This window comes from Epargyreus clarus, unplaced genomic scaffold, assembly GCF_041222505.1.
Source record: "Epargyreus clarus isolate Ecla_fem2 unplaced genomic scaffold, WU_Ecla_fem_2.2 ptg000010l, whole genome shotgun sequence".
In the NCBI taxonomy this organism is placed as follows: domain Eukaryota; kingdom Metazoa; phylum Arthropoda; class Insecta; order Lepidoptera; family Hesperiidae; genus Epargyreus; species Epargyreus clarus.
In genome coordinates, this window is record NW_027332218.1 from 3,284,342 (window position 1) to 3,310,765 (window position 26,424).

The following is a 26,424-nucleotide window of genomic DNA, read 5'->3' on the forward strand; positions in this document are numbered from 1 at the left end:
TAAAGATATTCCCCTCGTAAACAAAAAAGAAGTTTCAATCTTCATTCTATTTATAAGTAGGCACTTGAACGTGTTCACGATAAATGAATGTAAAAACGTTTTTATTGTAAAGATAAGCGTCGAATTTTTATTTACATATCGACTATAGGTAGATAATTACACAATACAATGTTGCTGTATAACATGTAATGCAAATATATCATCATTTATTTTTAAAACATGTTTCCTTTATTACTTTAAACTTGGTTTTGGTTGATGGTCGTACACAATTGGATCATATAATCATTTTCTTTTCTTTCATTAAAATGCGAGAGACGTTAAAAAAATATGTGTGCATTCTAGCAACATGCTTGTCGTGTATTTTGTGCAATAGTTCTAAGATTCTGGTTGTATTTCCTATGCCAGGAAAAAGTCATGGAATTCTTGGGAAGTCGTGTGTTGATCTCTTGTTGGAAGCTGGTCATCAGGTAAGTCTGTCAAAAACATAATCAATAAAAAGGATACCGTATAGAAGAGGAATCGATGACAAATGTGTTGAAATACTTGAGGCCAAGTTCAGATGCCTCACGTGTAAGCCAGAGTACGTGGCGTTTGGTAGTAGTGAATAGTATCCTCTTTTCTTAAGATATTATTTCATCATGTGCAATGACTAGTATTTTATCTAATGGTAAGTGGGTACTACAGCCCATGGATAGCTATAATCAACCCCAGCTAAGATTATTTTCCTACCTGAAGTCGCCCACAGATGCGACACTGCCCCTGAGGACTAAGCTGAAATGCCTCCATTCAAACCTGCACACACCACAGGGGGTTCTACCACCTTCAAAAGGATATATATTAAGAATATTAAAAAGAACTATATGTCCAATAACCGAATTTTAAGGACTCATCTATATAAGTCAGTCAATGCCATAGCGAATATGTGAAAAGTATATTCTAGACAAATATCAGGTATACCAAGTTATACGTATGTTATATGAATTCATATGTTCATTATTTAAGTATTTATGTTTGGAATTGTACATAAAATCATAATAATATCTTATTTCAGGTGACGTATGTAACATGGGATTCTCATTCCATTCAATCGCATCAGAATTTGAGTGTTATTGATATAAGACTTCCTCTTCCAATAGGTATGATAGCAATATATTTGAATATACAACACTTTTTTTTTATAATATAGGATTAAAAGAGAAGCATGCGTTCCACCTGACCGTAAGTCGCTAATGCCGCTGATGGATGTTTGTAGTCAACCCCAGATAGGATTACACTCCTACGTAAAGTCGACCACAGATGCGCCGCTATTCCTGAGGACTAGTTTGGAATGCCTTGGAAAAATGTCTTCCTTACCACACCCTTAAAACAGTAGCCAGTGGGAAAATTGTACCTACCAAACATAGCAACAGATAAAGCGAAAAACGCCTAAAAACAATGGTTTCTTGTGTGACCTCCATATATTTTGAAGTGATTTTTTTTTATTTTTAGTATTTGTTGTTATAGTGGCCACCGTTGTACATACTCGGTAAAAAATTAACTGTCAATCTATTACGGTTCAAGAGATAAAGTCCTATGACAGACGGATAGACGGCGGAGGCTAAGTAATATTCCGTTTTTACCCTTTGGGTACGGAACCCTAAAAAGTTATCTATTCTTACAGAGGAAAGATTCAGCCTGAAGCATACTATCAGCGGAAAAGTGGATTTAGGCAATTTATATGAATTTGTGACATTGATTTCTGAAATGGAAAGGAAAATTCTGGAACATGAAGAAATCCAGAAGCTTCTCAAGGATCCTGAAGTAACCTTTGATGTAGCTATCTTGGAGTGGCTTTATGGAGAATATATTGTTGGGTAAGAATCAAATACTTACTTATTTTGAAGGTGGTAGAACCCTTTGTAGTTCGACTCCGGCGGCACCACCGTCACACCTATTTCTGCCTAATAACAGCAGTGTTAGGTGCTGCCGTTTTAAAGGGCGTGGTAAGGGAGACAGACTTTTCCGAAGCGTTCCAGCTTAGTCCTCAGGGGTAGCGACGCATCTGTGGCCGACCTCAGGTAGGAATATCTAATCCTATCTGGAGTTGATTACGTATGTCGATGGGCGACAGTAGCTACTTACCACCAGGTGGACTGCATGCTCGTCTGCACATAAAATATATTAAAAAAAACTTATGTCACTCGTCCGAATTTCGGTGCGGTAAATCTCGATTTTATATTTTCCTCGATTGCAGATGTTATATTTGTAGGGCGTATATATGTATGTCTCATTCTTTGGTACGCTCTACAGCCTAAATGGCTTGATGGATTTCGACATATGATGTCTCGTTGGATTCGTCTACAATGTGGAATTGATGCAGACTATATTTTAAGCCATATTGTCAGATTTTTGTTTTTAGGATTAATTCGCTAGTTTTGCTTTCTGATTTTCCTGATATGTCTTTGGTTTCTAGGATACCTGCGGTGTTCGGATGTCCATACATTTGGTTGTCGTCCATGGAGCCTCACTTTTTCATACTAAATTTGATTGGTGGAACAACAAATCCTGCTTATATGCCACCAAATGTATTTAAAAGCGCACCACCCTTAAATTTTATGGAACGCGTAATGTCGCTATGGGATCTAACGGTGCTACATCTGTACAGAGAACTGTAAGTATGAACAATATGATAAAGTCATTTATGATATTTTTATACAATGGTGCAGCATTAATTATCTTCAAGATTTTAAGGTTTCACATAATGTAATTAAGGAATTTGATTTTTAAAATTTTAATAAATACAAATAACATCCAAATTTTGATGCGAATGCAATCGATAATTTAATGCATGTTTTTATTGTACCATAAATGATATGAACTGTTCACTTATTATTGTAGACAGTTCATATTTCAATTGAGTCTATAAATTTGCATTAAAAAACTCCCTTAAAGTTCTTGAAGTTCAAAGTTCAAAAGTCGAAAAAAATCTTTATGCTACTTGGAAATCGAACAATTAGTTTTTTGTCGGTAAACATATCTTGTATGGCTACCAAATTTGATTGGTTGATATGGTGTGTACCTACCGACATTGCTTGATAAGCAAATTGTTTCTATGCTAACACAATGTTCTTTCTTAATGACAGCTATTTATGAATAACCAATCCAATGTTTCGATCCAAAAATCAACATTTGACAATCTCTTTCCACTACAATTCATAAAATTGTTATAATCGTTTATAGTTATTCACACTCGGATAGATTGATTATTAATAACGCACGTGAATCAATAAATCATCTTGTAAACTGAAACAATTTTTGTTTCAGCTACATACATCCAATTGAAGAAAGACACTACCAAAGCGTGGTAGTTCCACTTATAGCTAAGAGAGGTCACGTCATACCTTCTTATAATGAACTACGTTATAATGCATCTTTAGTTCTTGGAAACTCACATATTTCTGCGGGAAGGCCGTTGCAACTCCCAGAATCATATAAGACAGTCGGTGGTTATCATATCAGGAAAGAAAGAGAGCCATTACCGAAGGTAAGACTTACTTTTTGTGGGAATTAGAATATGTATTAAACGTTTTTGAACTATGAACTATTTTTTGTAATACATAAGTAGCTTACGAGCTTGTAGTCAACCTGATGGTAAATGACCATTCCCACCCATAAAAAATAATCGGACGTTAAGGACGCGTCGTATAAGTATCTCTTACCACAAACCTCAAACCAGACTACAACAGCGTTTAAAATTGCTGTTATTACGCTGAAATAGCTATGGTGATAATACCTCCAGAGTTGAACCTTGAAGAGTTCTACGATCTTCATTATTCACAACTAATTTATTACCATTAGCATAATTTAAGATTCATCATCATGAAATTCTTTGTCCAAATCCTCATAGATACAAAATTGTATTACATATATTTTCATAAATTATCATTTATATGGACGTACAAATTGTTTGTTTGTGGAATAATTGTTAGTTTGTATTTTATTTTTGCACATTATATTGCACTTAAAATATTAAATGCCGTATAATATGACGATATGTATAATATGATGCTTTTTTATCTTCCTGGTTTCTAATTTTTCTACCTACAGATGTTTAAAAATTATGAATTGCCGAAATAAAATTCTACATAAGTAATATTAACATATATGTATTCGTTAGCCAATTACCAATTATAGTCCTCAATATTTCATCTTCGCTTTACCTTCTAAATCAATATCTCTTCCTAGGAATTACAAAATATCATGGATAATTCAACAAACGGTGTTATATACTTCAGTATGGGATCGACTTTGAAAAGCCAAGACTTTCCGGAAGTAATAAAAGAAAAGATATTCAAATACTTTGAAAGACTAAAACAAACTATTATATGGAAATTTGAAATGGATTTGCCAAACAAACCTAGCAACGTTCATTTTACATCATGGGCTCCCCAACAAAGTATTTTAGGTAATTCATGATTTATTTTATTTCTTCCAAATCTTTTGGTATTCTTAACTAGTCTATAAACTTAAGCACCGTCGGTTGCGGTCAGTAGTTGGATCATTCATCCTTTGGCCTTTAAGAGTCTATTGCTGGGTTCCCCTAATCTGCGCTGCTCTGACTAGTCTTAAGCCTTGAGAACCCAACGCTTACCGCTGTCCGGTTTAGGTCATCAGTATACCTGGTCGCGGGTATTCTGTACTCCTTTTGGACGGGTAACCGTTAGTGGTAAAGCAAATCCCTGCTTAGGATATTGGATAGAATCCGCAAAACTTGTCGATTACCTCATGGCCGAGTTCAAAATCTTTTGTCGGTCGACTATAACCTTTTCACACTAATTTTCAGTAGGTGACCAAATTCGTTTAGTTCATAGCTATCACTATTACTCAATCAAATTCTGATTTAAAATAAATATTTCTTTAAATTTTAGCTCATCCAAACTGCGTTCTTTTCATCAGTCACGGAGGTCAACTATCAGTTCTAGAAGCTATTCATTTTGGTGTACCTCTTATTGGAATACCAGTGTTCGCTGACCAACACCTCAATATCAACACATTGGTGAAGAAGGGAATGGCAAAAGGTGTCAACCTGTCCAGTGATTTGGCTGAAGACTTACAAGATGCTATTGAAGAAATTTTGGGGAATAAAAGGTTAGCATAATATTCTGTGCAAGAAACTAATCCAACTACTTCTATCGGTCATCTGGACTTTTGTAAAACAATTATATTTTTCATATAACTTTGCAGTCCACATGATGGTTAGTGGACGTCTGTGATCCAGTCCATAAAGAACAGTACCCTTAGTACGAGTTTTAACGTTTGCTCGAAAACGTTTAACGTTTACGAATAACTACTAAGTACTAAGGGTACAGGTAGTACACGAAGTCGAACACAAATATGTTTCCATAAGTACTAAGACGGTCGTCTTATATTTACCTTTTTACCAAAACGCAAGAACTGCTGGTGTGGCGATGGTATATACCAGTTCAGATCATGTTGATTATTCCGCCTTCCTAAATGTTCCTGGTAGCCAGTATATTGAAGGATTTGAAGTTCTAGAAGAATAATGTGGCAAAATAAATAGTAAAGGGATCAATCCCTCATATCATCCGAAAATGATAATTTTAATATAGGTAATACAATTTTGAACTTTACCAATTTCAGCTACACTCTAGCAGCCAAGCGACATTCACACATTTATCATCACAGGCCAGTCCAACCAAGAGCAGAGTTGGTACACTGGGTGGAGCATGTAATACAAACTCGTGGAGCACCACACCTGCGCTCACTAACCCTTATAGTACCTTGGTACGAGCGATGGTATCTAGATGTCGCTACAGTTGCCATAGTTATTCTGACTCTTTTAGTTATAGTGGTGAAGCGGTTATTCAACAAAATTAAAGCTGTTTCCGATACATTGTATAGTGTAAAGAAAATGCAATAATAAAAGTGCTTCCTAATATGTTGTTTTTTTGTGAAATTTAAGCGTGAATTTCCATCAGATGGTAAATGGTATGGTCGGAAATCTGTAATCTTTGAAGTTATTTGAGATCGGTTATTGATGTGTTTATACTTCTGATGAATTAAATTGGATTGCCTTATCACACGCTCTCATCACATCTATTTCTGCCTTTATTTTTCAGGAGCACTAGCATCAAAGGCAGAAATAGGTGTGATGGTTGTACCTCCAGAGTCAAACCTCGAAGGGTACTACTAGCTTTAAAATGTTATAAGTTATAGTTTTGAAGTTTAATTAAATCAAAACCATTATTGTCCCACTGCTGAGCACGGGTCTTCTCTCAGAATGAGAAGGATTAGGCCATATTCCACCCCGCTGGCCAAGTGCGTATTGGTAGACTTCACATACCTTTGAGATTTTTTTTTATAAATCTCTCCGTTATGCAGGTTTCTTCACGATGTTTTCCATTACCGTTTAGCAAGTGATAAGTAATATGTAATACGCACATATTTAAAAAAAATTAGAGGTGCGTGCCTGGGATTTGAACTTCGGACCCTTCGATCGAGAGGCCGAGTTTCTAAACCACTTTGCTATTGAAGCCCTCTAGTCCATCAATTTGTGCGAAATATTTAAACGAATTATGATGTATTTTAAGAAAGAAGTTGTAATAGATTCATCGTAGCTATGCATAATTATGTATTTAACCTTGAAAACGAAAGACACGTTCTTACGTCATTTTGCCACATTTTACAGTAATATGTTATTTATTTACTGCACAAGTATGTGATCATCCATCCATCCATCAGCTATTTTGAGGTCCATTGCTGGACATAGGCCTCCCCTAATTGGCGCCACTCCAACCGGTCCCGTGCGCTTTGAAGCCAGCGGTTTCCCGCGGTCTTCTTCAGGTCGTCGGTCCACCTGGTCAAGGAAAAATCCTTGACCAGGTGGACCGATATAACAATATTACAATATAACAATTACAATATAACAATATTATAATAAAATCATTTATTAGGATATTTATGAAAGGCACTTGAGCCACAGATTAATAAATAGTTAGTAAATAACTTGAGTATATATAAGAGGGTGAGAGGAAGGAGTTTTTGTTCCCAGTCCCAGTTAGCACAGGCCAAAAAATTTTAAATATTTGACTTTTTTTTCCTACCAAATCCAAATTTCACGCCACTTGGGAAAAATTACTTTGTTTATAAAAATGGTTATTTTTGATCGATAGACAAGCTTGACTTTTCTGTTATGCGCATACAATAACATATATGCGACATATACTTTAGAGGCCAATAAAATTGTACTGGGATTCATTGCATGGAAGATGGGGGAAAATGGAGTGAGGATATTGAAATAATGGAAAGTGTTAAGTATTTTTTTTAATTTGAAACAACTCGGCACAGCTAGTTTATAATATTAATAATAAAAATAATAGTAATAATAATATATGTACTATGCCGATACGGCTATATTATAACATATTTAAAATAAAATATGTTTGCACAGTAATGTCTGCTAAACACCTGTTTTGTCATTTACATGTATTGCCCTTTATGTAAGAGTCGTGCGTCGTCTACACGTTATCATTTTTATAAGAATGCGTGGAGTATTAAATAGTTATTTGTTACTTTTATGTCTTGCCCTTTCGTGTTCATTGTGTAGGAGTCACAAAATTCTTGTAGTATTTCCAACGCCGGGTATAAGACATGCGATACTTGGCAATGCGTGTGTCGAACTTCTATTAGAAGCTGGACATCAGGTATGATCATGGGTTATCTTTTCTTAAATAAATTAAATAATAATTATAGTGATGTGTATGTACCTAAGTTAATTTTTCATAAATTATTTAAATCATTTTTATAGTTATTTGTGTGTCATGTAAGCACCAAATGATCGTGTATTCAACTTGATAAGTAAATGCAAAATGGCGGCCATTTTGTAAAATTATGTGAAAATTGAAAAACAATCGGTAATTTGTCAATAGAATTAACCGTACTTTATACAATTGAAGGCTCTGATACTAATAACTAGACACTATATATGTCTCATTCTTTTTCATGCCTTGCAACTCAAACGGCTTTACGGATTTTAACATATGAGGTAATATTTTCTTATCTTTAGTTGTCATGTTATTTCAGGTAACTTACTTATCATTGGCTCCTCGCGCCGTTAAGCCTCACAAGAACTTGACTTTAATTGAAATATTTCTTCCTCTACCAATAGGTAATACCATAAAATAATATTTTATTATATTTTAATGAATTATTACACGTTTTTTTCAGGTGTTGTTCGGCAATTGTTATAATCGTTTTAACGTTGGTATTTATTTAAAACTAAATAGATTGACACAATAAAATTTGAATTTTATTTCAAAATTTATTAAATAAAATTGTCTGCCTGACCCTTTTTTCATATGCCACTGTTGTGCACGGGATTCTCCAAAATTTAAGGCGACAGTTCAGGTCTATTCTGTCACGTTTTCTCTTCCTTACAACCTGAAAATCAGAGTACAACTGCTTTGATTAATAATGACTTTATATATAATAAGGTTTAATACAATCGTTTATTTAGAGCCAGCTCCAAAAGTAGATGAATATATTAAGGTTCCAAAAATACCTATACACCAAAGCGTTCATAAGATGAACACAACTAACGCCATGATTAAATGAACGCCATAAAGTTTTAAAAGGAGATGAACAGTTCAGTGTCAAAAGTAGTTATATTTTTGAAATCTTCATCTGCTCATCTACTTCTGAAGATGACTGTACATTACAATAACATAAATTTATTAATATTTATTTTAACTTACAGAAGAAAAAATCACCTTAAAGAAAACTATGAGTGGAGATGTGAATTTGAATAATTTAAATGAATTTGTAACAAATATATCTCAACTAGAAATGAAGTTTGTAGCACATGAGCGTGTCCAGAAATTCCTTAGTGACCCTAAAGAATATTTTGATGTTGCTATTCTGGAGTGGCTTTGTGGAGAATATATCGTAACGTAAGTAATATTTGTAATACAAAAATATAAAATAGAAGTAATAGTATCTATAGTGGACTAAGGGGGAGGGGGAGATGGGGCGATCCGTCCCAGACCTTAGGTCCTGGGGAGCCAAGAGCTGTTCAGCGTCCGTGGCAGAAACAGAAGAAAAGCTATACGTACGTTCTCACGCTATGCGACATACAGAGGTCAATGTAAAAAAGTCTCGTGGTAAGTGGTTACTATCTCCCGTGGTTTCACCTGAAGCCGAAGCTGTATTGCTACGTTTAAGGACTAATATGGTTGCCTCTTAATAAATCGGCAAGCATTTACACCCTTCCACCGAATCGGAACAACTGTTTCACGGTAGAAATAGTTGTGGTGTTACCTCCCTTGTATATTTTAACATTTTGTATTTCAGAATCCCTGCTGTGTTTGGCTGCCCATATATCTGGTTTTCGTCTACGGATTCACACTCTTCGATCCTACGTTTGATCGGTGACGTCACGAATCCCGCTTTGGTAACTACGTGTCATTTTAAGGATGTTGCTCCAATGACATTCATGAAACGGGTCTCGTCGTTATGGGACCACGTGAAACTATACCTGCATAGTGAATTGTGAGTTACTTATGTAGCATATCTGAGCTCAAGTATATATATTATTCTATACAATGTGTACAGACGTATTCATATTTTTGTAGGAATGCGCAGACACGGGTCGTGTCTGTCTAAATAATTGACTTAGATTTTTTCGCTAAACATTCTATATGGTCTAAATATTTTATAGAATAGAAAATATGTGTTTGTCAGAGGGATGGGAGGGGGACCTTAAAAAGTACTACGATACCTTGGTACCTTGGATGTACCGGATTTAGTGAATTTTTTTCTATTAAGACTCCATTCATTAATCTATTCTCCTCATCCTCAATCCGTCCTATGTTGGGATGGCACTCAGTACCCATCTAACTATCAACCACGCCTTACGTTGTTCAATTGTTATTTAGTAGATAAAAAACGGAACCCTCAGTGTGAAGCTAACATTTCACCGTTTTTATGCAAACCTTTCAGGCAATCTGATTATTCCAGAAACAAATAATTCCAGAATTAAATATTTCAACTTCCAGCAACGTACGACCAAAAGAAGACAAGGAGTACCAAAGAACAGTAGCACCTTTGATAGCTAAGCGAAGAGGTGTAGTGCCTTCTTACTATGAACTACTGTATAATGCATCTCTAGTTTTAGGAAACACACATATCTCTGTAGGAAAAGCAACATCATTACCACCAGCTTATAAGAAAGTAGGTGGTTTTCACGTGAGGGAGAATAGAGAGCCTCTGCCGAAGGTACCCACAAACATTATTTAGTTTTTATTTATATAGAAGTATCAAACAAGTAGCTCGCTTAGTGGTAAGCTAGAAAGTAAACACGTATGGATACCATATACCAGCTTATATAAAGAAACAGCATACCAGGTAGAGAAAAGGTTCTCTTTTTAATGATAAAATAGTAAAAGACTTCGCCATTTCTGATCAACTTTAAATAGAAAGATTGGATTTTTTCTTGAAGTTGGTCACAAATTCCTTGCTACCCCTGAGGTTTAAGGGCTTCTGTAATGTATGATTCTCCATCGCTACTTTTTATTTCTTTGCATAAAATATTTTTACTCTTATAAGAAAGATTTAATTATTTATTTATCAATTTATTTTTTACTATAAATAATTATATGTTTTTTTGCTCTAGGACTTAAAAGATGTCATGGACAAATCAACCAATGGAGTAATTTACTTTAGCTTAGGCGCTACTTTGAAAAGTGATGACGTTCTCAAAGAAGAAATAGAAAAATTGCTAATTTTCTTTAGTGGATTAAGTCATACTGTTTTATGGAAATTTGAAAGAGAAATACCAAACAAACCAATCAACGTTTATACCATATCCTGGGCGCCTCAGCAAAGCATATTAGGTAAGACACACCCTACATTTTTCAGCTTCACACAAAGACAAATATACAAATACCCAGACCCAGAACTGATATCGTCATGACTGACGAAAGTCATCGTTTAGAGAAACCTGGGATCGAACTCGGATTGCAGCGCTGAAGACGGTCACAAGATGGGATCGAATCCGGAACCCAGTGTCAGGCATGAAAAATCAGTGTATGCCTGGGATTCGAACCTCGAACTCTCGGATGGAGTGACCGAGTTTAATGACTAAGTCCTGACTACTTATATTTTTACAACTAATTTATAGTCTTAATTTTAATTGATTTCAGCTCATCGAAATTGCATTCTCTTCATTACTCATGGAGGTCAACTATCCATCTTAGAAGCCGTTCATTTTGGAGTCCCTTTAATCGGCATACCAGTGTTTGCTGACCAATTCATGAATGTCAACACATTGGTAAATAAGGGAATGGCAAAGCGAGTAGATATGTCTTACAATATAGCTGACGACTTGAAAGCGGCTATTGAGGAGGTTCTTGGGAACTCAAGGTCAGTATGGATAATGGAAAATAAATTAAATTATTAAGTGATGGGTACTTCAACGTCGAACAATGACGAGAGCATGACCACACCTACGGTGCTTTATATTTCTTTCAACTTGGTCCTGATTTGGTTTTATATATGAACGACAGCCTGCGTCAACGGTCGCCGAATGTCGTCAACAACCAAGAACCAAAACACGATCGCCAGCGAAGACTCGCAATAGTGGAGATGGTCTTCAGCTGCCGTCGGCGTTCGCTAGCGAATCGCTTCGATTGAAATTTGAACCTTAAGCTTTCTTACACATTTGTGAATTGTTTGACGATTTGCTAAACAAACTGCGAAAGCAAGTTATTTGTATTACATTTTAAATTGACATTAATTCTTTTTTATTATTATTGTTGTATACCTAACGATAAAGCAGATGGGCTACTTGATGGAAAGCAGTCACTTATGGGCATTTGCAACACTAAGATTCGTCAATGCTTCGCCGACTTTGAAGGAAAGGTCTTATTGCACCTTTCTTAAAAAGCGCCCATGTCATAGCGCTTAGACGCTAATACATATTTTGATATTATACAAATAAATCAACAATATCCCGAGTTAAGTTTCAGTCTCTTTCAGTTACACTCAAGCAGCCAAGCGTCAGTCCTTCATCTACCACCAACGAGCGGTCTCACCAGCGACGGAGATATTACACTGGGTGGAGCACGTCATACAAACTCGGGGTGCACCACTCTTACGCTCTCCAGGCCTGGGGGTGCCTTGGTATCAGAGGACTTACCTGGACTTCGCGTCAGTCGTTATTGCTACGCTGATTGTGTTCACTTTAGTAGTAATGAAGCTTTTTTCAGTATTAAAAAGAGTAGTAAAAACAGTTGTAATAAAGCTAGTTGGTAAAAAGAAACAACAATAATAAATTATATGGGACACATAAAACAGGCAAAGTTTTCACTTGTCCTTTAACCTGAATAGGGATGATATGCAAAATGGCCTTTGGCTTTTTAATTCACTATGTTAGCGGCTGACGTCACATCCCTTATATTATTTTTGTAAACCCTAATAATTTCTTCAAATGGAAGAGAATCAAACCTTTTTGACATATCTACAATTTTCGCCGTAAAAATGTCGTGGCGTCAATGAAAAGATATATAAAATAATAATGTTTGCCTATTAAAGATTTAAAGTCGATAATTTCTACTAACCAAAAATTTTCGAATTTCGATCTTTGGCAAAAATCGGATTGATTGATTATTATCGAATTTCGATCACAATAAAATATTCTGTGCATAAATGTTGTAAGTATTTACTTTCTGAGAGATATTTGAGTCCTAAAAATATTTTATTATTTTCTACGATTTTCAAATCGTGTTTTAAGTGTGGGTTTTTTTCAAAGAAGAAACTATGAAAGAAGCTATGTACATTATTCGTGGACATATAAACCATTCTATACTATATGTTAAGAAAATATGACAAAGATTATTTATTGAATTATATACACTTTTATCTAACAAGAAATGTACTTCTGTGTTTTAAGAAAATAAAGAGTTTACTATAGTTATTATGAAAGCCTTACTGGTATTACCTCACTTATTTACTTTTCTCGAAGTCTATGTATAATTCGACTCACTAAAGATTAGAATTAAGGTAATGCTCGAATTTATGCTTTTTCATTCAAGTGTAGGGACAGATATCTTCTAAGCATTTTTAACACGCTTTTATTAGCTTGGGTTGTATGTATGTATGTATGTATGTATGTATGTATATATGTATGTATGTATGTATGTATGTATGTATGTATGTATGTATGTATGTATGTATGTATGTATGTACGTAACAGAGTAACGGAATCTTTGAACCCGATTTCTATCCACTTTGAACGTTCAGTTTAATTCAAAATTTTGAAGAATTATCAAAAATGAAAAAAAGAAAATTGAAATTGATCAAGAAATACTCGAGTTATTTAACTTTAAGAGAAATCAGGTATTTCTAAATTTCCGGGAAAACTGGCAAAAATTTTCAAATTTCCTTGAAATGGGTGTCCCATAGAATGGGATTGGAGTGGAAAGTGGAATTGGATTTGGAATTGCTTTCAAGATAAACTCGACTTGTAACGGTATCCCCGTTTGGTAGATAATTCAATAACTAACTTTCAAACCCTATTAGGGTTATTTAGTTATTGAATTTATACATATTTGTGGCATTTGGCATAAATTATGGGGGTGATTTTTTACAAGACCGACCGAAATACCTTCTTTTGAAATACCTAAATCTTTATCATGAAGTTGGTTAGTTCGTTGCAGATTTTCCAAAAAGCTAGAGAGAAAAAGAAAAACTAGAGAGAAAAAGATGTCTAGAAAAGTCATGTCTATTTATTCTTGAATAAGGGCTTCCCCAGCTACGAGGCATTTTTATATTTTAGGAATGTACTCCTTTTTTATTATAAAATTGGCTTGCTCTATTGACGAATGTACTGCAAAGAGGAGAAATAAGCAATAAAAGTATAAACGCCACTTTTTACGCATACATCACGAATCACAGTTTAGCACTCTTCACGCCGTGAGATAACACTCGACATTTAAGTCACACGTTTCGTAATAAATATACTATTTTCGGTCCATAGTTTGTAAAGGATATTGGAACATTTTTGATTCAAAATTTTTGTGAGTCGGATTACAAATATCCCAAGCAGGCTTGTTTTTCGTGGCATTAGAATAACACTTGAGCAAATAAAAATATGAAGTAATTTTCTAGTAACCAAATAAAGAATTATGCAATAACAATTTCTCAATCATAGATTCATTATCAAAAGGGTGTTAGGTGGTAATAGTTGTATATTTCTTGTTCCTATCAAAATGCGATATACATATAAAACTTATTTATACCTTATTAATATCTGTTTATTATGCACTTTGTGCAGAAGTTCCAAGATCCTCGTGTGTTTTTGGTTTCCAGGACAAAGCCATGGAAATCTTGGAAATGCGTGCGTAGAACTCTTATTAGAAGCTGGACATCAGGTATTTAATATTATTTTCTATAATTCCTTAGAAAGCCAACTTCTGTGTACTTTTTGACCTTATGCCTACATCACGTTTCCTCCACCGTGCCACTTGCCGGTAATAACAGGACGTAAGGCTCTCCTCCATAATTTGGGATGCGCGATCGTTTATTAAGATCTAGAAATTTCCTCCTGACGTACTCGAGCTCCTCAAAATAGGTGTTAAAAGAGCTCTCCTTCAAAGCCGGCGTTGCATTGGCGACTCCGCTGGTGTTGCAGATGCCCATTGGCGACGGTAACTACTTTGCATAGCCCATCTGCCTTATGGTTAAGTACTAAGCTGACGAGCATTAAATTCGATTCATCCACTCGTCGACTAAAAACTTATAACTAGGGTATAGTGGCGCCTTGCGTTGCAGCCCCTCACTTCAACGCTTTTATTTTTGTATCAACCTCAAAAGATGTATAAATCAGACTTAGCTTTATCACAATATGATTACGTTACAGGTTACTTATCTATCATGGGGACTACGATCTTTGAAACCACATGAGAATTTAACCTTCATTGATATTAGCTTCCCTTACTCAGAAGGTAAGTTGAAATTGAAGATCCATTTGCATTTTGGTGTCGTAAGGGAGACATACTTATCCGAGGCCTACTAACTTACTTAGTCCTCAGGAGTAGAAATGACTCTTCCTAGTCTAAGCTAGGACTCTATTAGATTTTGATAAGTGGTGTCGCAATATCTTATTTTGGAACAATAGTAGATGATATGGGTAACATAGCATCAGGTAGATAGTAGGGCCGTTACCTCTGTACCTTACACGGAAATGTATATTACATAGATTCCTATTACACTAGTCATTACAACAGGTCCTGGTGTGAAAATAATCCATGTATTTACAGAAGACAGATATAATATAAAGATGATTTTGAACGGAGATGACATTTTGCCAGACGCTCGTGGTATATCAAAGGTTGTGTCTGTTATGCAAAGAAAGATTTTAGCGCTTGATAAGGTACAAAATCTTTTGAATGATCCTGAAGTTGAATTTGATGTTGCTATCTTAGAATGGTTGTATGGAGATTATATCGCCGGGTGAGTATAATAAATCGTTTTAGTAAAAGATACATGCTTTAAGAGAAAAGGAATACATAATTACAATAACATCAAATAAAATGTTACTGATATTATCAATTCATAAAATATGATCTGTTATTTTTTTCAGGATCCCCGCTGTGCTTGGCTGTCCCTATATTTGGTTCTCAACCATGGAACCAAACTCCATGATCCTAAATTTGATTGATGAAGTCTCAAATCCAGCTTATTTGACAACAACCCATTTTAAACACATCCCACCATTTACATTTATGCAACGCCTTTTGTCTATAAGAGAGCAATTCTTAATGTATTTTTATAAGGAATTGTAAGTAAAATCTCATTTTTTTAACCGCAGGGATATACTACATCTTCGAAAAATATTTCGCCTTTTTTGTCTCCGGAAGTGGTATAAAATTGTGTTTGTCATGTTAGGTAATTACATGTTTATTAATTTTAAGCTATTTATTACCACAAGAAGAAAACGACTATCAAAGATATGTAGCACCACTTGTAGCAAAGAAACGCAATATAGTGCTATCTTATAAGGATTTATGCTATAACGCATCTTTAGTTTTGGGAAATTCACATATATCTATTGGGAAGTCGATCCAGCTACCGGGAACATACAAAGCCGTAGGGGGTTTTCACGTGAAGAAGGAAAGAGAACCGCTAACAAAGGTACCCACCTTTTAATATCTATCTGATCTAATAGAATACCCATTATATTCTATTAGATCTAATGATGCGTCCACACGCTTCACACTTGCTGCAAACTCCAAACCTCTACAAATGCACATACGTGTGGATGCGTCGCAAGCGCTTGCGGCAAATTCCCTTTGACTTGCTAAAAAAGTAATATTCCATTATTAGTTAATTTTTAATTTAATTAGTATTATATTTTTATTGTTATCATATAGATTATTTAGTATAGTAAATATTGTTAGAATGTTTAATAAATTATATATCTACTAATATTCAATTGAATCGGATTCAAGCACTTGCGAAACTACTTAAACCAAATTAAACGCACTCACCTCAAATTTGAATTTGTAACAGTTTATTATGAATATCATTGAATCCGGTTATTTGTTATTTGTTAGTGAGTTATCTTTGTTTTTTAGGACTTAAAGACATTAATGGACAACTCAAAAAACGGTGTAATATACTTTAGTATGGGATCAATATTGAAAAGCAAAGATTTTCCAGACGAAATAGTTTTAGGGATTTTAAAAGTGCTGAGTGAATTAGAACAAACAGTTTTATGGAAATTCGAAACAGATTTAGTCAACACAGAAAGCAACGTTCATTTCATATCATGGGCTCCACAGCAAAGTATCTTAGGTACTATCTTATATTCCCCTTTAAATATATATAATCTTCACTTTAAGTACATAACATATATTTAAATAAGCTTCAATACTTTCTCATCATCATCATTATCATAATTGTAATATAAATCATTTCTGTGTAGTTAATTCTACATAAATAATTTTGTTGTACTCTTTCTCTAATGGCCATGTTCAATTAATTTTAGCCCATCCAAACTGTGTCCTCTTTATCAGCCATGGAGGTCTACTATCAGCTCTAGAGGCTGTTCATTTTGGGGTGCCCTTCATAGGAATACCAGTATTTGCGGACCAGATAGCTAATGTTAAAACAATGGCAAGAAAGGGAATGGCTAAAGAAGTAAAACTATCCTACAATGTGGCTTCAGATTTGAAAGCTGCTATTAAGGAGGTCCTAGGAAACTCAAGGTAATACTGAATTTAGAATTTCTAAAAAAAAAAGAAAAATACCAAAATAGACAAATTGAAGTAGCAAACGGTTGGAAGTTCACTGAGTTACACTCAAGTCACTGAGTTACACTCAGTGAAAATACTAGAGGTGAGATATACTAGGTAAAATGCGTACTGAGTCTTAGAAGTACGCGTCCGCCTAAAGACTTATTCCAAAAACTAGGTCCACGAGTATTTAGGCGTCTCTAGTTTAATGACGTTTCCATAACTAGCGTATAGCTATACTTCTGATCTAGTAATGGATTATTATTACGATTTATGAATTATTAACGTCTATTAAGCAAAGTTCATAAACGTTTTCGTTTTAAAATATTTTAAATTAAATCGTATTGAAAAATTGAATCAATTAAATGTCAGTTATTTATATACCAAATTATTTTCAAATAACTTAATATTTTACAATTTATTTGATCACAAAACACTGAATGAGGTTTAAAAACGCATAACTAATAAATCGACTTACAAGCATCAAGTGCCGCGAACCGAACTTCTCCAAGATCCGACGCATGTCACTGGAACCGACCGACCGAGCTTGTGAGTGTGCGAGTCACAAACCCGCAACTAGGCGAGACGCCTAAATACTCGAGACGCGTTTACGCAGTGAACACTTATAAGTCTTTACGCGTCCAATCAAAAATCTATTCCAAAAACTTATTCCAGTATATACGTCTCATCTCTAACTTATTCCAAAAACGAGGTCCACGAGTATTAAGGCGTCTCGAGTTTAATGACGTCTCCACAACTAGCGTATAGTTATACTCTTAACATCGAGATCTAGTAATGAGGTATTATACGATTTATGGATTATTAACGTCTATTAAGCTGAGTACATAAACGTTTTCGTTTTAAAATACTTTAAATTAAATAGTATTGAAAACTTTAATCAATTAAAAATCAGTTCTTTACATATCAAATTATTTACAAATTACTCAATATTTTACAATTTACTTAAAAAACAAAACATCCATCCAGGAATAAATTAAAAGACAGTTGTTTATTATAATGGTACAAAAGTCACTTTAAAACTTATAACGTAAACAATAAGCACCATTCCTGTGAGGTATCTTAACGTACTGATTTAAAAACTAAATATTCCGAAATATATACATTGTTTTGGTAAGTAACTAGTAAGTAAACAAACTCTTTACAAAGTAATAGTGATTCTAAATGTATAGACATTAGGTTTAAAAACGCGTAACAAATAAATCAACTTACAAACATCAAGTGCCGCGAACCGAACTTCTCCGAGTTCCCGCGAATGTCACTGGAACCGACCGACCGAGCTTGCGAGTGTGCGAGTCACAAACCCGCAACGAGACGCCTAAATACTCGAGACGCGTTTACGTGGTGAGCACGGAATAAGTCTTTACGCGTCCAGTCAAAAACTTATTCCAAAAACCTATTCCAGTATATACGTCTCACCTCTAGAAAATACCCTGAAAATTAAATTATCAGAAAAATATCTTTAAGAAACATCTCGTACTAATCTGTTTTATAATGTCACCAAAGTAATCGCACTGCGAGCAAATTTCTCATCTATAAACGTTTAATTTTCAGCATTAAAATGTTAGAAAATTTGCGATCTGTCAGTCACAGCACCTGATTATTTATGAGTTGGAGATGTTACCATGATTGTTATATTATCCTTGCAGTTACATCCAAGCAGCCAAGCATCAGTCCTTTGTGTACCACCACAGGCCGGTTTCGCCAGGAGCAGAGTTGGTACACTGGGTGGAGCACGTGATACAATCTCGAGGGGCATCACACCTTCGCTCCATTTCCTTAATGGTGCCCTGGTATCAGAGATGTCACCTAGATGTCGCTATAGTCGCAGTCATTTTGATAGTCCTATTGATAAAAATGATGAAACTGATATTGTGGACCATGAGGTCAATTAAAATAAAGTCAAATAAAATTAAGAAATTGCATTAAAATTTACTGAAAGAAATTGCAGCACAGTAGTTGTACTGAAATTTTGTTTAAAATAGAACCAGGTTATGTTATAAGACAGTGGTCGGCAACGCGCCACTCGAGGGCGCCACTGCGCCCTTCAATAAATTTTATTGCACCCTTAAACTATTGTTAATTTAGACAAGAAATTTAAACATAAATTTTAAAATTCCTGAAAAAATTGCAGATTGCAACCAAAATATCCCATTAAAAAAATTTTATACAAAAATATGTCATTGCTCTTGCACCATCTTTAATATACTTACAAACATTCTTCTGTATTTATTTAAGATTAATAATAACCTTCATTTGTAATTAAATTTATAAATTATATAATTAATAAAAGGACATGTTTTATAAATATGAACCTTGTTTTTATATATTTCTTATGTCAAGAAATATTTGGCGCCCGCCATGAATTTTTAAGTTAGTTTTTATCTCTTTACATTAAAAACGTTGCATACCTCTGATATAAGGTATCCGATAAGTACAATAAAAATCAAATTAAATTGTTTGATTCCTATTTTTTATTTCATTTCGTGCATAATTCGTGTCCAAAATACAATAAACCTTGTCACCTTGGCAATGGCTTGGTGGTGGAACATTTTTAAGCTAGCTTGTATTTACATTTTATTTAACATTAAAACACAGTTTAAATTTGTCCCACAGGCACTCTGATCGTATTGTTTATTATCGTGGATAGAGCTTGTAATAAAATTTTAGGAGAAAATAAAAAAAATAAAAATTTGTCATAATAGAAGGAAGACCATGTTTTGTGTGTTTATTATAATTAGCAATATATCGTCAAATTTTGATTTATTTAACTAACATCATAGATCGACAGAAAGCATATTATTATGCAATTTAAGAAGATATTATTATCTTCATGATATTTTATATCTTATGGCACGTTTGGTAAAAATACATACCGACGTCTAGAAAACAACGTCACAAATACTTATTCAACGCCATCTATTATTAAAGCTTTAAGTTAATACAGCACTTAAGTAAGGATGTTACTACTTTTTCTGGTTCCATGGTTATATCAGCCATATATGACTGATTGAGTAGTTGAATATTGTCAGCATAGATGGCGTTGGTACTGCTTATTAGTAATAATTGATTTGATTTCATCGTTTTCCTTACAAACGTAGAGTAGGTGACACGGATGATGAAATGTAGAATTGTTTTTTGTTATTTTTTTATTACAAATACATACAACTTCATATTACCTATGTCCCCAAGTATACACATTACATACACAGATATTTTATTGAGTATCACATAATTAATATGGCCATTGACTTAATTTGTCTTTTTTAGATTAAATTAGCAAAAAATAATTAACAATCTACACAAAACCTCGGCACTGTATACAACCTATGATAGGTTGTATACAGTACTTGTTGCGTATACTTCGTCAATTTGGATTTCTTTTCTGTTAGCACTTACGCAAACAAATTCTTGTTTATTTATCAGTATATATATACGCATATGAATGTCTGTAATATATACCGTCCTTGAAAATGATAAGATGGTTTAAATATTTAAATTTTCCATAGTCTACTGAGTATTTATTTTCCGTCTATTCTGAATACTGGGCGTGTTTCCATAATGAGAAAGATACTAAAATGTTGTGTTTTTATATATTTTCTTAGTTTGTGTACTTTGTGTTGGTGTTATAAAATTCTGGTATTATTTCCGATGGTAGGCAAAAGTCATGGAATACTCGGAAAGTCGTGCATAGACCTTTTATTAGATGCTGGACACCAGGTATGATGATTTTTTTGTCATTAAACAGTAGATCAGACCTGTTGATGATGTTGTTAATGATTGTTATTTGAGGCATTTTTAGAATTTTGTCTTCTGTTTCACATGTTTTTCTGTCTAACTGGTGTTGCTCAAACCTGTACATAGGAGCAACATTCTTGTTTCTAATTTCAGTCGTGGTAAGGCAGATTATATTGAAAAGCTTCATGAAAGTAATAAGAACCCTTTCAATTCAATCCTCATCATTATTCTGTACTCTATTAAATATTCTTCTTGTTTTCTTCGAAGTCTATGCTCATAGAATACTCGTATGTTGGTTTTTTCTTTGATGTCCTTGGACGCAATTAAAATTCCCATTATTTTACTTTTTACTTTACTGTCAGTATTTTATAGGTGATAGCCAACAGGCTTTGTATAAAGATATGAAGTGAAAAATAATCCTTTGTTTCAGGTAACTTATCTGGCCTGGAGTCCAGGATTTATTTCTCACCAGAATTTAACAGTCATTGATATTAGTTTCCCAGGCGTAATGGGTATGTTCGCAAGTATATAAAGACTAACTAAATATCGACTTATAACTATGAATTACCCGCTTTTGGCTGCCATTTTAGACGCTCTTGCGTGGTTCTTCAGCTATAACACTTAAATAAGCAAATGATGCTATGAATAATAATATAAATAATCACACAGATTAATAATATTAATAACTAATGATAGTAATAGTGAAATATTCAATGATGAGTAATGACACGTATATTATGTGTATTCGTAAGCACTCGACCTCTTTTTTTTATAATATAGGAGTAGTAGACGAGCATGCAGTCCACCTGATGGTAAGTGGCTACTGCCGCCCATGGACATCTGTAATCAACCCCAAATGGGATTATTAGTTCCTGACCTGATATTCCTACCTGAGGTCGGCCACAGCTGCGCCGCTCCCCCTGAGGACTAAGCTGGAACGCCCCGGAAAAGTCTGTCTCCCTTACCACACTCTTCAAAACGGCACACAGCATACGTTATAAGGTAGAAATAGGTGTGGCGGTGGTGCCACCGGAGTCGAACTGCAAAGGGTTCTACCACCTTCCCCGCTCTATATTGGAAGATAGAAATTGGTAATAAATATTCGCTATCTATCCCAATGAAGACTGTTATAAATTAATATATCTTTACAGAAAACAGGTTTGATATAAAGCGTACTATGGATCGAGAAGTGGATTTGGGTAATATGAACGAATTTTTAATGACGATGTCTGGTATACAGAGAAGGATAGTGGAACAGGAGCAAGTACAGAAACTTCTTAGCGATCCTGAACAAAACTTTGATCTTGTTATCTTAGAATGGTTGGCAGGAGAATATATCACAGGGTGAGTTATTGATATTCTAATTAAAATAATGAGACCGTTGAACGATGCCGCCATTACTTCTATTAACATTGGCAAAAATTGTAAGTAAATGGTGCAAATTATGTAAGAATTTAAGATTTTTCGCCAGCAAACAATCGCCTTATAACAAATTTCCTAAAATGTCTACGCGTTTACTTTCACACAAACAAATAAAATAATTTCGTAATTTTAGATAGTGCCATCTTACATCATTTTGCTGAAAGTAAAATTTGATTATAAGTATGGCATTTTTAAGTGTGATTCCCTAATATATTTTAATGAAATGAAAAGTTACTTTAGATTGTATTTGTATTCATGACGACATTTACCTCATATATTAACATTAACATATTGTGTCTAACCAATAATTTTGTTTTAGAATAGCTGCTGTTTTTGGCTGTCCATATATTTGGCTGTCTTCTTTTGAGCCAGATTTTTTAATGATGACCTTGATTGGCGAGTATACAGGTCTAGCGTATGTGCCAACTCCTGTTTTTTCAAGTTTACAACGCATGTGGTCTATGAAGAGGCATATATCAGCATATCTGTTTAGAGAATTGTAAGCAAATGCTCAAATTAATTTCCTTGGATCAAAGTCAGGAGGAGCCAAGTCTCCTTGTGAAGTTCTTCTAATTGATCTTCTCATCTGAAGAAGTAGTAGATACTACGGAGTATCATCTACTAATATCTGGTGTTCATCAAAACGTATACCTACACGGGCTTGACTGCACGGTGACTATTGCAATGCAGCTGCATCATTACAAAATAGAACATTTCTATTTGATTTTTTATAATATAGGAGTAGCAGATGAGTATGCAGTCCACCTGATGGTAAGTGGCTATTGCCGCCCATGAATATTTGTAATCAACCCCAGATGAGATTATACTCTTCAAACCAGAACACAACAACGCTAAACACTGCTAGCAATAGGCGCGGCATTGGATCCGCCAGAGTCGAAACAAAGAGTTTTCTACCTCCTTCTAGTTATTCACTACAATCTCACGACAACATCAAGGAACCCTCATGATAACATTAAGGAAAATTTTAATCATTTTAGCTATATTCAACAAATCGAAGAAATAGAATATCAAAGAGTATTTGCACCACTTATTGCGAAACGACATAAAGTTATTCCGTCGTACAGTGAACTCCGTTACAACGCATCTTTAATTTTGGGCAATTCACATAATTCGGTTGGAAAAGTGATACAGCTTCCACAGGCGTATAAGGCGATTGGTGGATACCATATAATAAAGAAGAACATACAACCTTTACCCAAGGTACTCTTTAAATATAAAAATTATAAGTGTGCATTAATAAGATTCCTCGTCAAGTCCACTGCGCTGGCCAAGTACAAATTTGAGATACCTTTTTTTAAAGATGTCGTATTACGTTAAAATTAAAACTACTTTGCAACAATCCGCTATAAATATGTATGATGGTATGTACCACCAGCATGTACCACCCTCCCTCCCTCAAAGGACGCGTGCAGATGCAAAATATTAAAAATATGCATCACCATACATACCACCACCAACACGTGTTTCGCTCCAAAACGGACCATCATCAGGGTAAGTTGACTCTACGACGGTTAATCGTTAGGACTTAACATATACCATCATACGTTAATATATACCATCATACATATTTATAGTGGATTGTTGCGAAATAGTTTTAGTATATTCAAATTCAAGTAAGACTGTCTTCAACAATTTTCACATTAATAATATTTTATGTTTGTTAATTACCATTACCAAGAAACTTATATGATCAATTGCTCAACAATCAATCAATTTATTTATCCGTAGGATTTAAAAAATCTCATGGATCGTTCCACCAATGGTGTAATTTACTTCAGCATGGGAACTTTTTTGCCGGGCAAAAGCTTTCCAGATGAAATTAAACAACGCATACTGAAAGTGTTCGCTGGATTAAAACAAACGGTTTTATGGAAATTTGAAACAGATTTACCGAATAGACCAAGCAACGTTCATATCATATCGTGGTCACCGCAGCAAAGTATTTTGGGTATGTATTTGAATACGTAAGATAAACTCATGTTTGACTACCTGGATAAAGGTCTAGTTAGGTACAATCGTCTTGTCCTTTTATCAAATGATGTTTATTAATTACATCTCAACAAAATATTAATTGATAACCGTTTAACGACTTGCGTCGATTTTTCGGTATCTGGATGGGTATGCTATCATATAGTAGTTTCAATTTGGACAAGCTTACTCGTACATTTTTTTCCTAAGAGTTAGAATTTTGATAGATTCCTCCCATAACTTTTTATGGACCTCAAACAATTTATAGATTTCTATTTCGTCAGTATAAATTTAGATTACGAAAAAATATACATTTTTTTACATATTGAATGACATGAAATATTTTGTTTTGATGACTGGCGAAGATGGAATGGCAAAGTTTCGGGTTCTTTGAATTGATGTTAGATTTCTATTAATTTCAGACCATCCAAACTGCGTTCTCTTCATCAGTCATGGAGGTCAACTCTCAAGTCTTGAAGCTCTTCATTTTGGGGTTCCACTAATTGGCATCCCAGTATTCGCAGATCAACACATGAATGTGAAGACTTTGGTAAATAAGGGTGTAGCTAAAGAAGTACACCTGTCATATGATATGGCTGAGGATTTGAAAGCAGCCATTGAGGAGGTTCTTGGGAATGCAAGGTTAGTATACACTGCAGAGTAATTCATGGTTTCAAAAGCGAAGAGTTTGTTCTGTAAAATGATGTATTTTCAAAGAAATTACTATCAAATTGCGAATTCAAAGGATAATTTTACTGCACAATTGAATACACAAATTATATTAAATGAAACAATTAGCTACAGCTCCATTAAATTGAGAAAGACACATTAAATTAATTAGTGTTTAAATATAGGTTTCTGGCGTTAGGTTTAGATTTAAAGAATTTATTTCCCCATTCAAGATTTAATATTTAAGTTTAGGTAAAAATTCGTCGTCTATTTTGTAAATACTTATTTAAATAGTGCTACCAACACTCAATGAGGTTAATCTGTTCATTAACCTATTATAATATCCTAAGACCTTCAAAAGCTGTTTAATTGTTTAATTGATAAGTAATGAAATGTTACTATGTGTTACGCTCTTCGATAACTAATAAGAACTAGTGATCGAAGGTTACATTAACTTGAAAGTATTCGTATCATTAACCAATGAATTAAATTATCCTATCTTTATGAACTATTTTGCAAACAGCAAACGTGCATACTTTATTTGGTAGGAGTGTACTAGGATTAATATGAACCTTAGAATTAGAACAAAGTAGCGCTAAATGCTGCTATAGTATGAAATACTTGAATTATGAAAAGGTACTACTTACTAGTTTGGTTAGTACAACGTAACTATTTATTAATCTGTGGTATAGCCACAGTTCCTATCGGTATGGTTACGAACCTTATTGGTGTGAAGATCTGCACCATCTGATACGCAAAAAGGTTTCAGGTTCTATCCGCGATATGTGTACCAAAAATCTAATTTAGATTTTAGTCCTGTTTAGGTATTTGTGCCTTTATGTACCGGTGTTACCAACAACACAAAAATGTACTATAGGGGTATGAGTAAAAACAATTCGAAAATGTTATTCATCACTTGATAATTTTTTTCAGTTACGCCGAAGCAGTCAAGCACTACTCCTATGTCTACCACCACAGAACGGCTCCACCAGGAGCTGAGTTGGTACACTGGGTGGAGCACGTAGTCCAAACCCGCGGAGCGTTACACTTACGCGCCGTCTACCGGATGATGCCCTGGTACCAGAAGTGTTACCTAGATGTCGCTAGTGTTGCAATAGCTGTGGTAATTTTCCTGATATTGGCAACAAAATGGTTGTTTAGGAAGTTGAAAACATTTTTTGTAAATCAAATAAGTGATCTGAAGAAGAAACAGTAATAAGCAAATGATGTTAAGGTTGTAGTTTAAAATTGTAAATTGTAAAAAATAATAACTTATTGATGTTAGGGATAAATAAAA

The 26,424-nt window shown here is 34.4% G+C and overlaps 4 protein-coding genes across 7 annotated transcripts; all 4 read left to right on the plus strand.

The window, feature by feature from the left end:
• The first annotated feature begins 168 nt into the window (after positions 1-168).
• LOC140745329 (UDP-glucosyltransferase 2-like) lies at positions 169-5,954 on the plus strand. The gene is made up of 8 exons (XM_073077107.1): positions 169-467; positions 1,052-1,136; positions 1,661-1,853; positions 2,453-2,650; positions 3,304-3,523; positions 4,225-4,444; positions 4,908-5,127; positions 5,641-5,954. The coding sequence occupies exons 1-8, from the start codon at positions 189-191 to the stop codon at positions 5,918-5,920; spliced, it is 1,695 nt and encodes a 564-aa protein (XP_072933208.1). The 5' UTR covers positions 169-188; the 3' UTR covers positions 5,921-5,954.
• A 1,521-nt stretch (positions 5,955-7,475) lies between these two features.
• On the plus strand, positions 7,476-12,990 carry LOC140745330 (UDP-glucosyltransferase 2-like). 2 transcript variants are annotated; one of them, XM_073077108.1, is made up of 8 exons: positions 7,476-7,703; positions 8,083-8,167; positions 8,756-8,948; positions 9,349-9,546; positions 10,053-10,272; positions 10,670-10,889; positions 11,199-11,418; positions 12,034-12,990. In XM_073077108.1, exons 1-8 carry the CDS (start codon positions 7,542-7,544, stop codon positions 12,323-12,325), a joined length of 1,590 nt encoding a protein of 529 aa, XP_072933209.1. In that variant the 5' UTR covers positions 7,476-7,541; the 3' UTR covers positions 12,326-12,990. The 2 variants fall into 2 exon arrangements, with proteins under 2 accessions (XP_072933209.1, XP_072933210.1); XM_073077109.1 differs by lacking the exon at positions 8,083-8,167 and having other exon boundaries at positions 7,572-7,703.
• Positions 12,991-15,334: 2,344 nt separating this feature from the next.
• Positions 15,335-19,631, plus strand: LOC140745625 (UDP-glucosyltransferase 2-like). The gene is made up of 5 exons (XM_073077561.1): positions 15,335-15,507; positions 15,969-16,188; positions 16,632-16,851; positions 17,045-17,264; positions 18,959-19,631. Exons 1-5 carry the CDS (start codon positions 15,335-15,337, stop codon positions 19,236-19,238), a joined length of 1,113 nt encoding a protein of 370 aa, XP_072933662.1. The 3' UTR covers positions 19,239-19,631.
• Positions 19,632-20,662: 1,031 nt separating this feature from the next.
• Positions 20,663-26,372, plus strand: LOC140745333 (UDP-glucosyltransferase 2-like). Of its 3 annotated transcripts, XM_073077116.1 has the most exons (8): positions 20,663-21,029; positions 21,478-21,559; positions 22,199-22,391; positions 22,789-22,968; positions 23,468-23,690; positions 24,219-24,438; positions 24,881-25,100; positions 26,061-26,372. In XM_073077116.1, the coding sequence occupies exons 1-8, from the start codon at positions 20,871-20,873 to the stop codon at positions 26,341-26,343; spliced, it is 1,560 nt and encodes a 519-aa protein (XP_072933217.1). In that variant the 5' UTR covers positions 20,663-20,870; the 3' UTR covers positions 26,344-26,372. The 3 variants fall into 3 exon arrangements, with proteins under 3 accessions (XP_072933217.1, XP_072933218.1, XP_072933219.1); XM_073077117.1 differs by lacking the exon at positions 20,663-21,029 and having other exon boundaries at positions 21,342-21,559; XM_073077118.1 differs by lacking the exons at positions 20,663-21,029; positions 21,478-21,559 and having other exon boundaries at positions 22,255-22,391; positions 22,794-22,968.
• The last annotated feature ends 52 nt before the right edge of the window (positions 26,373-26,424 follow it).